Raw genomic sequence first — 15,723 nt, 5'->3', positions numbered from 1 at the left:
TCCTCCTAATCGGCAATCATTCATTTGTTCTATTCAGTGCCCAAACTCTGCTTTACTACACGCTGGATGCTGATTGTTTGTATATGTGTTTGCTTTGCTTTTTAATTTGCCGTGCTCTAATTCATTACAGACGATGAGTGACAGGCCGTTCATCCAGAAACAGTTTCGCCCTGTTTCACCTGAAGGCAACGTACACACACTTGGCAGCTTGCTGAAAGAAATGTACCCGGCTGCCATACCGAGTGATGGTAAGTCTGCAGACACACACACACACACACACACACACACACACACACACACACTCTGTCTTTACTATTTTTTGATAGTGAACAACATTGAGTGATCACAGGCAATAATAATATTATTAATGTCGAGAATAAAAAGAAAAAGCCATTTAACACACACAAGCCTCAGTCGTGCCAAACATTACCAGCAGCTGACAGTATAAGAAGCACATTAGCGGCCATGTTTGGTTTTTTGGCTGCCTTATCAAACCTGGGCCCTGTCGTCTTCCAGGAGCGAGAGAAGAAAGAAGCACCTCTCCTCTCAGGTTTATTTTATTTACACAGCCACACGACGCATGTCAGAGATCCACTCTCTCAGATAATACACCCGCTGTGTGGGGGGGAGCTGGATGAGGGAAAATAGTGGCTATTGCCAGAACAAGTGAACAAAGACGTGGGAGGAGGAGAAGAGGTGATGGGGAGAGGAGATAAAGAGTGAGGAGACGTGAGGGAGGAGAAGAGAATGAGAGCAAATTGCAGATGTGATGTGAAGTCAGAGGTGAACAGTGCTGCAGTCTGAACAGGTAGATGGAGAATGTTTAGTTGCTTTAATAATAACTGAGGTCATTTACAGGAATACGTCCACGTCAAGTCAAAACTAGAACCACAATCATGTCTCATTCATATTCAGAGACAAGCAACAATCAGAGCTTGTGTCCTTCTAAATGTAAAACATGTGTTTTAGGGGTTTAAGGATGAGCAGAGGTCTTTGTACTTTATTATTTATGTCCAGGTTTTTTGCTGGATTTTTATTTTCCGTTTCAAATTCTTTTATTTTATTTATTTGTACTTAAAAAAAAAAACTGTTACCAGAAGCTTTAGGCTTATATTTAGGCTTATACAGCCTTCAACAAAAAAAACAAGTAAAACCTCTAACGAACCGATGCACAGTACACATTTTATTCCACAGACTATGATGCTGTGAAAGAATAAACACAGTTGGATCAGTGGGATAAATGATCAGACACAGAGAACAGAACATGAACAAATAGTTTTAGTTATGAAAAAAAAAATTATAAATTATGCAAAAATATCCCATATTAATGTGCAGCAGGAAACTACACACTGCCAAATATTGGTGGATTGATTGATAGATTGCTTTATTGGTAATGCATATGTAATAATGCATATATCCTTTTAATGTCTGTATGGGCTGAAGAGTTGCTGTATAAGCCCTCAGTGCACTCAGGGCGTACAGCTTAGCTGCTGCTGTGGCGGAGGTGTGGTGAAAGAAGAGATGAGAGGGGGGAGAGAGAGAGAGAGAGAGAGAGAGAGAGAGAGAGAGAGAGAGAGAGAGAGAGAGAGAGAGAGAGAGAGAGAGAGAGAGAGAGAGGACGAGCGGCAGTCTAAACAGGCGGTGTCTGCAGAGGAGGAGAGAGGAAGTAGATAAGGAGACAATAGTGTGTTAGGACAGAGGACCCGCAGGAGACTCACCTGCACAGAGGAGACAGAACCATCAGCAACCCCCCCTCCCCTCCTCCTCCTCCTCCTCCTCCTCCGTCTGCCTACCTGTCTGTCCAACATTCACTCTCATTTTGTCGCCATGGTGATGATGACTGTTTTAAGTCTCACACTCACTTTCATGTCATCCATTCGTTCTTTGGAGAAAAAAAATCTCAAAGTTCTTCACTGATTGTTTAGATGAATTCTGCTCAGGGTAAAACAGGAAGTGTTAGCTGTGTCCCACAGTACATTTTACACGCTGAATTTATTTGTGTACTTTTTTGCAGTTGGTATAAGAGAAGTGAAAATTAGTGTGTGGCTATATAATATTATTATGATGTTTAAATGTTATATATTCACTGTATATATGCCGAGGGACAACAGATGGAAACTAGCGTTGTGCTATATCTGGTGCAATACATTTATCCTACAGTGTCCCTGTTTTAAAATAAAGCAATAAATGAAATTTGGGGCCAGATAAGGACATCCCAACTAGAAACATACAGACAGCAGCTAAAGAGATGTGTCCTTCAGGTGTTGGTAGAGAAACACGACTCGACTATTTGCTGAAAAGTTTGAGATATCATCATAACCGCGGATGATATGTCGGTGCTGTGTTCACAATTAGTTTTCGCTGTCTCCAAGTTGACAAAAAAAGGTTGAAATGATTAAGTGATAACTAATCAATATGACCGAGTACTGGAGGGTTTCTACTGCTGGTTCCAGGTGGATGTAATATCTAGATACTCTAGAGTTTAGTGTGTGGCAGGCTCACCGGTGCCAGACTGTATCAGCTGTAACTACTGTAAATACCAATGCAATGTCCTCTGCTTAATGTGGGAAGGTCGAGGCCAACAGAGTGACGAGAACCTGCTGTTGTAGTGGTGTTTACATGTACAGACTATATTTCATTACAAAGAGTTTTCCTCCACGAGGAAATATCTGACTCTCTGGCTCTTTGGACTTTCTTGTCACGGTTGCACATTTGAAACCTTCTAAGTACATCTCTTTGTCTTTGGCCTCAGGCAGCGTGAAATCCAGCGTGCGTAGAGCCGCCAGGTACTAAAAGGTTATTTTGAGGGATTCTTAATTAGATTGTTTTCTGACACTAATCCTCTCCCAGTTGTTATAAATTAATCTAACTTGCGTTGTAGTTTTTTCTTTTTTGCTAATTTTACGGTTTGCTGGAAATCTGCGTGTCTGTTAGGTGCAGACAGAGATATCCTTTTCCTGTTTCTTTCTGTCCCCCCCCCCCCGATCTAAGACTATTTTCCTCCTCTTTGATCCTCTATCTCTCTCTCAGGTGTAGTCTTCTACATCTTCCCTGTCTGCCGTTGACGTCTTTCATGTCTTTGACGTTAAGTCTCTGCTTTTCTCTGCTCTCCTCCCTCCCAGTGGAGTCTGCCAGCCTGCCTGGCTGATCAAGGTGAAAGTGGCCCTTTTGTCTCTTGTCGTTTGTTTGGTTTCCACCTCTTCCTCGGCTTGTAGATGAGTCGGGTGATAGCCGGGGATTATGGCGGCGTGTTTGGATTAGAGAGACCGGGACGTGTGTTCAGGGACTGGGCGGGGCAGCGGTGGTTGGGAGGGGTGGGCGGGGGGGTTTGCTGGTAGTATTGTTCAAGAGTTCAGACGACTTTTTTTCTTTTCTGTCGGGTCCCTAACCTATAACAAAAAGAAAATCTGGGGTGCTCCACTTCTCTGATCTTTCAAACATCAAATAACAAGGTTTTTCAAACAGTCTCCCCCTCTGTTATGTCTGAGAGAGGATTGGTGCTGACCCCTGTGGGACCCAGAAACCAGTCGCAGCAAACAAATGGGGGTGGCTTCAGTTAAGAAGAAAAGGGGATTCCCAAATCATTGTGAAGGAATGACCAAAAAGTCTGTGTTTCCGTGATGCTGATGCCCCCCCCCCCCCAGTGCTGCGGGAAGCAAACCCAAAACAACATGTTGCTGTAAACGTCGGTCAGCACTGACATGTGTTCAATCTTTCCTGTGACTTTTTGAACCAGGTGTGTGATTGAGCAAGTTTTTTATTTTTTTTTGGCAAGAATTTGTCTTCGGTTTGCTGCACATATCACAGCCTGAAGGGTGACTCTGCCCACGCATGACATAAGTGTGTTGACAGACAGTTCTCATAAGGAAAGCTTCTTTCTTAACATTTATCGGAGGTGAGCCCATTTATGAAAAAACCCACATTGATTATTGTCTGTGATTAATCAGAGGAAACCCCCCACCCGTCTCAACCACACCCCCCCGCCCCACCCCGACCCCTCCCAACCCCCTTTTAGCAACAATCTACCACGATGAATACTCTGAGTGGTCTCCCCCGATCCTTTTCCCTCCTCCTCCCACGCTGCCGGCCCCCACCACCCCCACCCCTATCCCCCAGCCCCCGCCCCCACCCACCGCCCGATACGCAGTCACATCTGTGGTACAGCCACTCAGTATTGGCAGGCTCACCCTCACTGGCTGCATCGGGAGCCAATACAGCTTGTGCTCATCAAATGGATCGGCGCACTTCAGAGCCCGAAGGGGGGATGTGTAGGTTTCAGTGGCTGTTTTGATACAGCAGATAGCGGGTCATGGTTCATGTGCGCGGGCGTGTGAGATGTGTACCAGACAGGGGAATTCAGGATGCCTTGTTCTATGACTCGCTCTATTGTTGATTAAAATGTGGTCAGCTGAGATCTTCTGTTTTCTAATTCTGTCCGTACGGTTTTACTGTAAAAAGGCTGCAAAGGTTTTGGTGGAATTCGGGGAGAGATCTCAGCTTTTCTTTCTTTCACACTTACAAATGGAACATTTGGAAAAACATGTTTATATCCTCACAGACAGTTATATTATTATCTCGTAGTGTTGGAAATATTAGAAATGATTTTGGACTTTTACTAATAAAGTCCAAAATCAAGTGTGTCTCAGAGGATTTTATACCTCGGTTCAGAAAACCTACACAAACGATAGTAGGGCTTGTTTAGAACATCTTGATACTTACTGAAGTGATTCATAATGGTGTTTACCTATTCTTTGATCAAATAGTTAGTTTGAATCAAGAAATCACTTGACTGTTTCTTCTTCTTTGACAGCGAGAGTCAGGGCGGGAGACCTTATGTTTTCAGGTTGTCCCTCCGTCCGTCCGTCCGTCCGTCCGTCCGTCCGTCCAGAAGAACGTCCATTTGTCCCATTCTCGTGAAGGCGATTTCCCAGGAACAACCTTGAGGGAATTTCTTCAAATATGGTGCAAATGTAAAGGAACTTTTGAACCGATTAGAAATTTGGTGGGCAAAGGTCAAAAGTCGCGAAACATAAAATGATGAAGTGATGACATTTATATATCCAAATGGTAAAAGGTCAACTTCACCTCACCTCACATTATAAACACTTCTGATCATTATTCAGCTCTGTAACTCGGCAACAGAAGGAGAGATTGTGACCATATTTCCTCTAAGGCTGTAATTCTAGTTTATTTTAAGTTGCGTTTAGACAAACGTTAAAATGTAAGAATAAAATGTCAGAACTTTTCCATGTTTTTTCGAAGGTCAAAGGTTTTGGAGAAAAACGCTACTTAAAACTCAGTATCGTATAATAAAAATAATAATAAATAATAAAATAATAATAAAATTCTTACAATATCTTACAATAGGTGTTGACAGAAGTAACAGATTTATTTATGAAGAAACAGAAATTCAATATAGAAACTGGAATATAAAGCACATCAATTATAATATCAAGTATGTATTTAATATTATAAGTTTAAGGAAAAGTCTGCTCTCTACCTTTAGCCTGTGGGTTAATTAAAGCATAGTCTGCATTTACATGTAATTTAATCTGTGGTGCATTTGATGTATTTCTATATCTACAGTTCTATATCTTGAGGGTGTCGGTTTCCTGTGGGTTTTTTTTTTTGTTATTGTGTTCAACACCATTTTGTTGGAAGTTTAAATGTGGATCGTTGGTGGCTACTCAGCCAGTAGTAACATTGGAAGTGGTGGACGCATTCAGAATGTCGTCGCATGCAAAATGTAAGATACAAATTTATTAACAACCTCCTGGCTCCTCATTAAAAAAAAAGAGGAAAAAAGGGCAAATATTTGCTGGTTCTAGCCGCCCAGATGTGAGGATTTGCTTCTTTCCATTGTTTTATATTATTGTACATGCAACTTAAAGACGTTACTTGGACCTCTGGGACACTGTAACGGGCATTTTTCACAAATTTGACATTTTATAGACGAAATGACTCGTTGATTTATCAAAAAAAAAAAGAAAAGAAAAAAAGCCCCACCCGTCAGTCAGCCAGAATAACCAGTCAGTCAGTCCGACCGACCAGCAGTGTGTGTTTGGCTTTGAGGAGAGCGCTGCATTGTGGTCTTCCTAAATAGTGGTTGGCTTCGCTCGGCTGACAGAACATGTCGTCTTGGCCAGCAGTCGTGCACCACTCAACCGCAGGGTGTGTGTATATCTGTGTGTATCTGTGTGTATGTGTGTGTGTGTCAGTGGATGAATGAGTCCAGTTTTATACAGTCACTGTTTTCCAAAGCAAACTGGTTATCAATAAATCACTTGTGGTTGGGAGGAAGTGCGTTGAATCTACTGTTTGTACAGTAAACTTTACTTTACTCTTTCAAACCACGGGGTTTCTCCGTCTCATGAAATCCTCCTAAACATCTTAAAATACTTTTAACATGTAATAATTTCTTTTTTTGTTTTAATGTAAAAGCTTTGGCGAGATTTCTTTTTTCGGCCTTTTTCCCCCGGCAGGTCAAAGGTCACAGGCACCATAGTATTTAGGTGTGGTGTGGTTTTATACAGAAGCTCTTCGCATCAGTGGTTTCTCTTCTCTCTTTCTTTCTATCACGATATCTTGCGGTTAAGGTTTCCCAGGCCTTCTGAGTCTGTCAGGGATGCTGGTTGTTCAAAACTAAAGTAATTGATGATCGTGCCTTAATAATTTTATGGAAAGCAAAAGCTGGAACCACAGTGGAAGGATTGGTGGTATGGTGGAAACATTTACTTGAAGCTGTTAAAAATGCGTCACCCTGCGTGTAAACGATCAAACTTGTTTGTTCGCCTCAAACGTGGTTGTTCCTGCTGTGAATGGTCAACGCTGTCATGCTCGAATGAATCACAAAACTGAATGTTAGTCAAATTGGGAAATCACCTTTGTTGTATAACATTCCTCAGTACCGTCTTGTTTTACATGACACGCTACTGACGGCTTGCTGCACCTGTGCGTTTGCGGAGTCACAGGAGGAGTTGAACTCTCCGCCCTTAGTGTAATGACCCTTGTTTTTCCTGTAAAGTAAGAGGTTACTGTTCTTGTCAAACTGCCGGCTGACGAGACATTAGCTACTGGGAGGATTTATTATTTTAATCGTCTTGAGTGTTTGTTAGACATCAGTGAGTGAGTGGAACCCGACGTAAAGGCCTCAACCTCAGGACTTCCCTCCCTCCCTTACAACTTTATCTGAGCAACATAATCTGATTAAGATCTAGTCATTAATTACTACATAAGTTTTTATATAACTCCTTTTTCTAGCTCTCCTGTTGCTCATCAGCAACATCCACTGAAACATTTTTCTAAAACCATACCAGATGTTACTAGAATTACAGAGAATACATTTGGGTTGATGATGAATCCCTAGCTTACCGGGTCGTAACAAAAACGCCTTTCATAAAACTTCCAACATGACGCACGTCTGAATTTAGTGCCGTCAGATTAAAGTAAAGGCCGCGGCAGCACGAGCTTAGAAACTCAATGCATGTCGTGTTCGCCTCATTAAGAGTAATGCATCACTTAATTATTAATGTATGCACTATATTTATTAATATTGATAATAAAAACCTTTTCTAGAACCAATAAAACATTGTGAATAAGCCAATTTTAGATTCAACTAACAAGAGAATTTAAGAGTGGATTTGCTCACAGTGGTCATTAATTAAAGGAGTAGTTCAGCAGTTTTAGTATTGCAGTCATAAAGTCTGGTCGAGGTGTTTCTGGTGAAGTGCTTCCCAGGGTTTATGGGTCGAGCTCTAAAAGTACTTGATTTCTTTTGTGGGACTTGTGTAAGACCTCCTCTGCTTGGAAAACACTCATTTCCACACCCTCAGTGTGTAACACAGGCTTTACGTTAAATTCTTCACTCCAGGACCAGAAGGAAATAACCGTTGCAACATAATTTGACTGTGTAATTAGTGTTTTCTGAGGTTAAGAAGAACTCGTCATGATACACAACATGATGAGTAAAATTTATGGGAAAATTCTACCAGGTTACTTGTTTAAAAATGCTGATTACACCTTCAAATAAAATAATTAATTTAAAAAATTCCTTTGAAGACATTTCTGTTGTGTTCTGTTGCCTTCAGGTCACGTCAGAAATGTCAGATTTAAGTGGAGCCCCACCTTCAGCTACCAGCTAACAAAACGGCTCAATGGTAGATTTTTTTTTTCTTCAGCTGCCAGTAATATACGGTAGTAGAATGTGAGAGGATTGAAAGTTTGAAAGTTCACTCATTAACATTACTGGAAATGGTAATAGCAGCTCTGTTTCCTTCTAAGACATAAGAAAGAAAAGAACCGCCTCTCTGCCACGTTATTTGTGAGAAAAAAAAAAAGAAGATTTTCTTTCTTCTGTCTCAACTTTGTGACTTAACAAGTCTCAGCTGTTCTGATGTCGCGGCTGTTAACAACGTGTTTATTGCAGGAATTCACACTGAGGATGATGACCAAAATACGATAAACCATGTGGCGTAACAGCCGAAACTGACCTTAACCGTGTGGATGTGAGCGTGAGACTGTACATGTGTGTCTGGGTGATGAAGGCGCAGGTGGCTAATGTGATGAGCCACAGTAAAATGTATTTGAGTGGGCTGTGTGTGTGTGTGTGTGTGTGTGTGTGTGTATGAGAGAGAGCGTGAGTGTTTGGGGGCGTAGCCCATTGCGAATTTCCCCCATTTCTCATAGTGAGATTGTGACAACACGCCTTCTCCGCCCACCTCTGCCTCGCTGTTGCCAGGCAAGACAGAGGCTAAAGGTTAGTGATGGGTATGAAACACCACCCAGAAATGGACTGTGTGTGTGTGTGTGTGTGTGTGTGTGTGTGTGTGTGTGTGTGTGTGTGTGTGTGTGAGTGTGTTGTGTGTGTGTGTGAGAACCAGAGAAAGTGTATTCTCACTATTGCTGTTATATAGGCAGGATCACACCTTTTACTTTCTGTGCTTCTGAACTGAACTGAAGATTTTGTAAAGATTTCAATCAGATCACCTCAGTGTTAATCAGCTCATTTGAATTTATCATCTCTTAAACGTTTTAAAGCAGTTTCACAGTAATAAATTAAATAAGCAAAAAACTATTAAAAAAAAAAAAAAACCCAATAAAAGCACAAAGAGTAACTGATAAAATAAATTGTAGTTGTAGATAAATAAAGCGGATTATTGCTAATTATTTTCAGCTTTTACCAGATTTTCCAGGATGGTTATTTTTAATGAGGCATATCAGTTTACACATTTTCTTTTAAAACCTTCTTTTAAACCTGAAACCAACTTTTAAAACCCATTGTAATGGATCAAAATGTTTTTTCCAGGAAAAATAAAACTGCAAAGCACAGTTAAAAGAAAACAAGTTCCTCTGGTGGAGAGAACAACTGCAGATTGTCCTTCAGTGAGATTTTAAAAACGAAAAAACCTGTTAAATGGCATTGTTTGTGTTATTTTTATGATTCAATTGGTCTTGGATATTTTTTTAGTTTTTTACATACTAGAAAATAAATACCAAAAGAATTTAAATACAAAAAAATGGTTGAAATACCAAAAATAAATTAATACCTAAATAATCCACAAATTAAAAAAAGAAACAATAAAATTAATAATTTCTGCAGTTTTTATTTATTCATTTATTTGTTTATTCATTCATTCATTCATTCATTTATTTATTCACTCACTCACTCACTTATTTATTTATTTATTTATTTATTTATTTATTATTTGCACGCATAAAACATTACAAATATGTTTTATATAGTTTTTTTTTTTATGGAGAAAATGTACAGGTGAGGTAAGAAACCCATCTAGATCTTTTGTTAAACCTCATCTCGACATAAAATAAAAAATTAAATTATACAAAAATGAGAAAGAAAGAAAGAAAAAAAAGACAGGGAGAGAGAGAGAGAGAAAAAAAAGAGTTCATCGCTGTATTCAAATGCCCTCTCATTCATTTTAGCACTTTATTAAATCATTTCCTTTTGTCAGGTTACATGTACGGTAATACTCCTGCTCTTCTTACAATTAGTCAGTCTTCAGCTGCTCCTCACCTCCGCTGTAGTTGAGAGGAAATCATGTCGCTACCGCCTAAAGTTTAGCTGGTTCCTCTTTTTTTTCTTTCTTTTTTTTTTTTTTTTCGCGCTTGTGGCTCAGTGGTTTTAGTGCAGTAAGACAATGATGCAAATAAGTTGACACATTAAAACTTTTTACCGCTTCATTTTTAGGTTGTTTCTAAATTTAGCAAAAACATTTGGAAGGTTAAATTGTTAGAATTTTGTTCTTTTTTCAATCCACCAACAACCAAGAAAGGTTAATCACCCGTTCCAGGCACTGCATGAACAAGAAATAAATAAATACATAAATAGAATTACATTGTCGCTAAATTTCCATTACATTTATTATGTTACAAATCCAGAATATTTTCAGTTTTTGAAAGAATTGGGTTTTCTCCTCCCTTCACCTGCATGGCTTCTACTTTGCTCTTGTGACCTAGAAATTGTCCTGAGCAGCTAAAACCAAACAATTATCATTTATTTTTTAAATTCAGCAGCAGAAATCAGTCTCTTAACCTTCTGCTTGTAATTCTACGTCCTGCATTCAGCAGCCTTCCTGCATTAATCAATCCTCAGTTAAACGAGCAGGTGTAATATGAACTTTTTCCTTTTTAAGTGTCCTGCAGAGACTAATCCTGCCTCATCTGTGATCCGTCTCAGTCCCTGTAAATAAAAATATCAATTTAGCAGTTAAAATATCACAGATTCTGTCTGGTTTTTTAATCTAGCAGTCACTCTCTGAGGATTATTACTCTGCTGTAGCCAATACTTCCCAAAATGTAGTTTAAAAAAACAATTATAGTCAGTATATTAGCAATACTTATTACATTTTTATTCCTGCATCCACCAGCAGAGGCAGCCCATCCGCCCTGAACCTCCTCCACCCACCTCTGGCCTAGATGTGCACATCTGTAAATTTTCATACGGCTTTTGTCGAGCACATTTCTTGCACCGCTTTCCTGACATTAGTTTCGTGCATGTTGCTGTTTGCCAGCCACTCAGCAGGTGTAGGGCGGCGCCACTTCTCAGACCGACAGTTAACGCTCTGCCTCAACCGTCCTCCTGATATTACGTGGAACCAGAATGTCATCGACAAGGTGGGTGAGTTAGGGTTAACCTGTGTGTGTGTGTGTGTGTGTGTGTGCGAGTGTGTGTATGTGTGTGTGTGTTTGTGAGGTCAAGGGTGATAGACAGGAAAAGGCCCGTCACTGTCTGCCTTTCTCACGCACATGCACACATCCTGGTAGTTTGAGAAAGTTGCCATTAATACCTTAAAACTTGAATTGTATTTATACAAATTAAAGTATTTAACACATATATTTTCTATTTTTAAATAATTATTTTTAAACTTGAATATAAACTAAAAGCATAAACTCTGATGTTGGTGTCTGAGAAACAGCTGCATTAACTGTTTTCACATTAATACACTCGTTAAACGCAGTTTCTGTTTTACAGCTGATCAAAACATGTGTCACCTTCCGGTCTGTTCGCTGCAAAACTGCAAAAATATTTATACTGAAACATGAATCAGTTGAGAGGTGAGATTAAATTCCTTTTTTATCTTTAAACAGGTGAGCGTTTTCTAAGATTTGACTTAGTTTCTAGTGAAACCAGAGTCAAAATGTAAACAGACAACGTCACTGGAGTTTTGTTTGAAAAGACCGACGTGCATCAGACTCATGTTCAACCACCTGAACTCATCTGCACATTTATTACAAAGCAATACAATAAACAAAAAAATGACTGAATTAATCCAGACTAAATTGGCACAATAGATGGATTTATACATTTATACATATTTTTGTACAATTTAAAACTACAAGACTTAAATAGTCAAGTGATCTAAAGCTCAGTAATAGAAAATGAATTTTTAAGCATGAGATACTTCTGTAATTGACTTTAAAGAGCGTGTGGGGAGCTCTAAATAACAATATATATATAACCAACAATATATAACCAACTCTTTAAATAAATATGTTGAAATAATACATTTGAAAATATGTGTAACAAATACCATGGTGTCTCCAAGCCCTGAAAAGTCTTAAAATGTGTGAAGTTCATTCTCTAAAGTCAAAGCCTTGGTCTTCAAAAAGCATTTTTCTTTTCTTTTTTTTTTTTTAATGTTTTTAAACCTTTTTTTTTTTGGTTTCCTGTAGTTTTGTTTGTCATGCAAGATTAATCATCCCTTAACAGGCCAACGCTTGTATTTAGTTTTTACTTTTAAATGTTGATTTTTATTAGAGAGCAGTCGTGGAGAGATGACAGGAAACAAAGGTGAGAGAGAAGCTACAAAAGTCCCACGATGACTGAAAGTGAGGAAGAGGCTGCGATGTCCTGAGTGCTGGTCTTTAGGAGTCAAGCTCCAAAATGATGGATCCTACATTTCCCATAATGAAACCTAGTGGTGTCTTTGATTTGACTCATCTCAGCCTGACCGGGTGTGACCCTGTTTGTAACACGGGTTTTATGCTAATTTCTGTAATTTTGCTCAGACTTGACGAAGCTCCAGAGACATTAGAGAAGTCGTCCCACGCCTCGTGATCAGTAAAATGATTCTCGTGTGAGAAACTGGCAGCGTGCACCTTTGAAAACATTAAAGCAAGGCCCCTCAGTGCAGCCAGTGTAGTTCAAACGTTCAGTCTCTGTAACCGTCAATAAAACATTATCAGAAAATCTGCTCGGAAATCACACAACGACAGGCCGAGAGTTTTTTTTTTGTTTTTTTTTGAGAGCGCCGCTGCTCGCAACGGATGATCTGCGGTCGTGGCTTTTCAGCAGAGGGCGGGCTCAATCACAGGAGGCTATTGGGCCGGACACACACACACACACACACACACACACACACACACACACACACACGTCTGAAACTATGACCTGTCAGAGCGAAAGTTTACAATTTGAACCCTCTCAACGTCAAACGCTACAGTAATCAACTGTCACTTCACTCTGCTTCATAACTACACACACACACACACACACACACACACACACTTTTACACTCATACTTTCTCTCTCTCTCTCTCTCTCTCTCACCCTCACCCTCCACACCCGTGGTATTACTGTAGTCTCTGATGTGGTCTGCCTCACCTCATGCTACCATCTCTTCTCTCTCCAACATTGTTCCTTCAGTCTTTGTCTTTTTTTAAACTTCTCTTTCTTCTTTTTCTGACTTTGTGTCCTTCACTCTTTTTTTTTTTTCCTCCTTCACTTATTTTCCTCTTTTCATGCTTTCTCTTCTTTTTCTTCTTTTATTTCTCTCTGCTGCTTTTTATGAGCTTACTCATTTCCTCCTCTTCTCTTTACCTTTCGTTTACCAGTCTGAATTTTCTCTTCCTCCCTCCTTTTCATCTCTGTCCTCTTCTCTACCTCTTCTCTTTTCTTTTTTCTTATTCTCTTTCTCTTTTGTCCTCCGTCATATCACTCTCTCCCTCCCTTCTTTTCCCTCTCTGTGGTCTTTCATTGATTTTTTTTTCTCCTCAATCTATCTTCTTCCTCACTTTCTTCCTTTTTTCCACTTCTTCTAATATAAATAAATAAAGAACTGATTAAAAAACTTCCTACCTACTAACTAATTAATCATTATTGATATAACATCGTTATTCTCTCTCTCTCCATGCAGGTGAGCAGAAGCGTTACCAGGTGATGATCCACGGCATCGAGCCGCTGCTGGAGACTCCTCTGCAGTGGCTCAGCGAGCACCTCAGCCACCCCGACAACTTCCTGCACATCTGCATCATCCCCACCCCCACCGACTGAGGTCGCGCCCACCCGACCATCACCATCACCGTGACGACCGACCGACCGACCGCAGCTGAGCCACCAGCCGGCTGTCAGATGTCCCAGGAAACGGTAGCTCTTGACGGTGGAAACTCAGAACTAACAGACTCTTCGCTGAGAGGGAGATAAAAGATGAAGAAAGGATGTGAAGGAGGTATTTCACAAACCTCCTTTTCCATCTTGTTTACTTAGATTTCTACTCCTACTTCCACTACTGCTCCTCTTTTCCTCCTGGGAAAACTTGTTTTTAGGACGAAAAGATCTTCTCTTCCTCCTCAGCTCCCACAAGAAGAGAAGATTTCTTTAGGTGAAGAGATGGTTGAATGAGCAGAGGACCTCTAATTTTTCTACTCCGCCGTCTCTTTTCCTCCGCCGACGAAAACATCTCCACGGGAGGAGAAGAGGATGGTCCCCTCGTTTTCTCCATCCTGGTATTCATCCTTTCTCCCCAGCTCATCCAAGATAAAGACTGTCCTGTCGACAGGGAGAGACACGTTTTGTTTGGGGTTTGGGGGAGAGCGGTGCATCGAGTCCTGCTGAAGCTGCCTTAGTTACTACGGTTATGCATTTTTATTATCATCACCAGCCTCATCATCATCATCATCGTCGTCATCATCATCATCATCCACTCTTGAGTTTACATCGGAGCCTGGAGAAATGTTTACCAGGCGACTTTTTCTGTTGCTTAGTTTTGCTCGGATGAACTTTTTTTTTTTTTTTTGGTGAGCTTGAGTAAGAAAAGGACGGTGACCGATGACATCTGATCTGACTCCAGTGATCCCAGCACACACACACACACAGGAGCTGGTTTGGACTAATAGCATCATCACTGAGACAAACTGGCACTGCCCCTGAATTAGCATTAACTTACAGCTTTAACAGCATTTTTACAACGTCTTCATTTCATAGTTTAAATAATCTGGATGGACACATGGTCCTCGGGACTTAACGGGGTTCTGCAGCTATCAAAACCAAATGGATGAAGTGAAACCGACCCGGTGTTTCGAGCTGGAAGCGAGGCTGCACTCGTCTGTTTTTAAACATTGTTTTGTCGTTTTACCGTCTCTGCAGAGGACAACATGGAGATATGAGTTTATTCACGGGGTTATATTTGAGCAACATCGAGCTATTTATGAGGCAGAGCATTTTTGTGCAAGGGGTCGTGGGAAATAACTTCACACGTGTTTCCAATAGCAGGTGTTGATTTCTCTCCATCAATACAACACAGTTAAATTGTTTTACTGTCTGTTTTTGTCACATTTGGCTCCGGCCTCTTTGTCTGCTGCCAAACTTAAATGAGCATCTGGTTTTGTTTGATTTCAGCTTAGATGGAGAGACATCAGGAGCGTTTAGCATGAAGTCTGCAGGCTGACACGTCCTGTCTATTCTTTCTGTGTCAGAAACAAAACGGGAAACAAGCTGATGTGACTTTTGACAGAGCGCTAACTTTTGGCTTTGGTTGAGGGCTGCCCACATCAGATTACTTGGCTGGACCATAATTAATTTTTTAATCAAAGTTTGCGTCTTGTCTTCTTCTTCTTTGTTTTTCTAGTTTTGTTTTGTTTTTTTACGCATCTGTTCATACTGAAATAAAATGACTCTTAAAGCATTCGGCTGACACTGTTATCCAGAGTGACTTAAATAAAAGTGAGCTGATTGAAATAATTCATTGTCAAAGAATCTAGTTATTGATCGTGAGGGCAAAAATGACACAAACTGTGTGTAGACGTTTGCATTTCAAGAGCTATTTGTGGCTCATTTTCACTTCACTGCAATATCAATTCATTTATTTACTGTATTTCTCAGTTGAAATGTGTACGTGCCGTCAGCTCAGCCTCAGTCACCTTCACTTTCCAGCAAGGTGAAGGTGAAAATGAAATTGAAAATATCACCTTCCTTACTTATTAAAGCTT

The 15,723-nt window shown here is 40.2% G+C and overlaps 1 protein-coding gene across 3 annotated transcripts in view; it reads left to right on the top strand.

The window, feature by feature from the left end:
- Positions 1-15,457, top strand: part of atg5 (autophagy related 5) — a 33,207-nt gene extending 17,750 nt beyond the window's left edge. For 2 of the 3 annotated variants that reach the window (XM_022746189.1, XM_022746190.1), the window contains 2 exons: positions 131-248; positions 13,653-15,457. In XM_022746189.1, coding sequence (XP_022601910.1) covers positions 131-248; positions 13,653-13,789 — 255 coding nt within the window. In that variant the 3' untranslated portion in view covers positions 13,790-15,457. Of the gene's footprint in view, positions 1-130; positions 249-11,027; positions 11,131-13,652 lie in introns of all 3 variants that reach the window. The other variant, XR_002665135.1, reaches the window with a different exon arrangement.
- Positions 15,458-15,723: the final 266 nt, after the last annotated feature.

Source organism: Seriola dumerili, unplaced genomic scaffold (assembly GCF_002260705.1).
Source record: "Seriola dumerili isolate Sdu_G_001 unplaced genomic scaffold, Sdu_1.0 BDQW01000092.1, whole genome shotgun sequence".
Lineage (NCBI taxonomy): Eukaryota > Metazoa > Chordata > Actinopteri > Carangiformes > Carangidae > Seriola > Seriola dumerili.
Note: the sequence above shows the minus strand (reverse complement) of the source record. Positions and strands in the feature narration are given on the sequence as shown.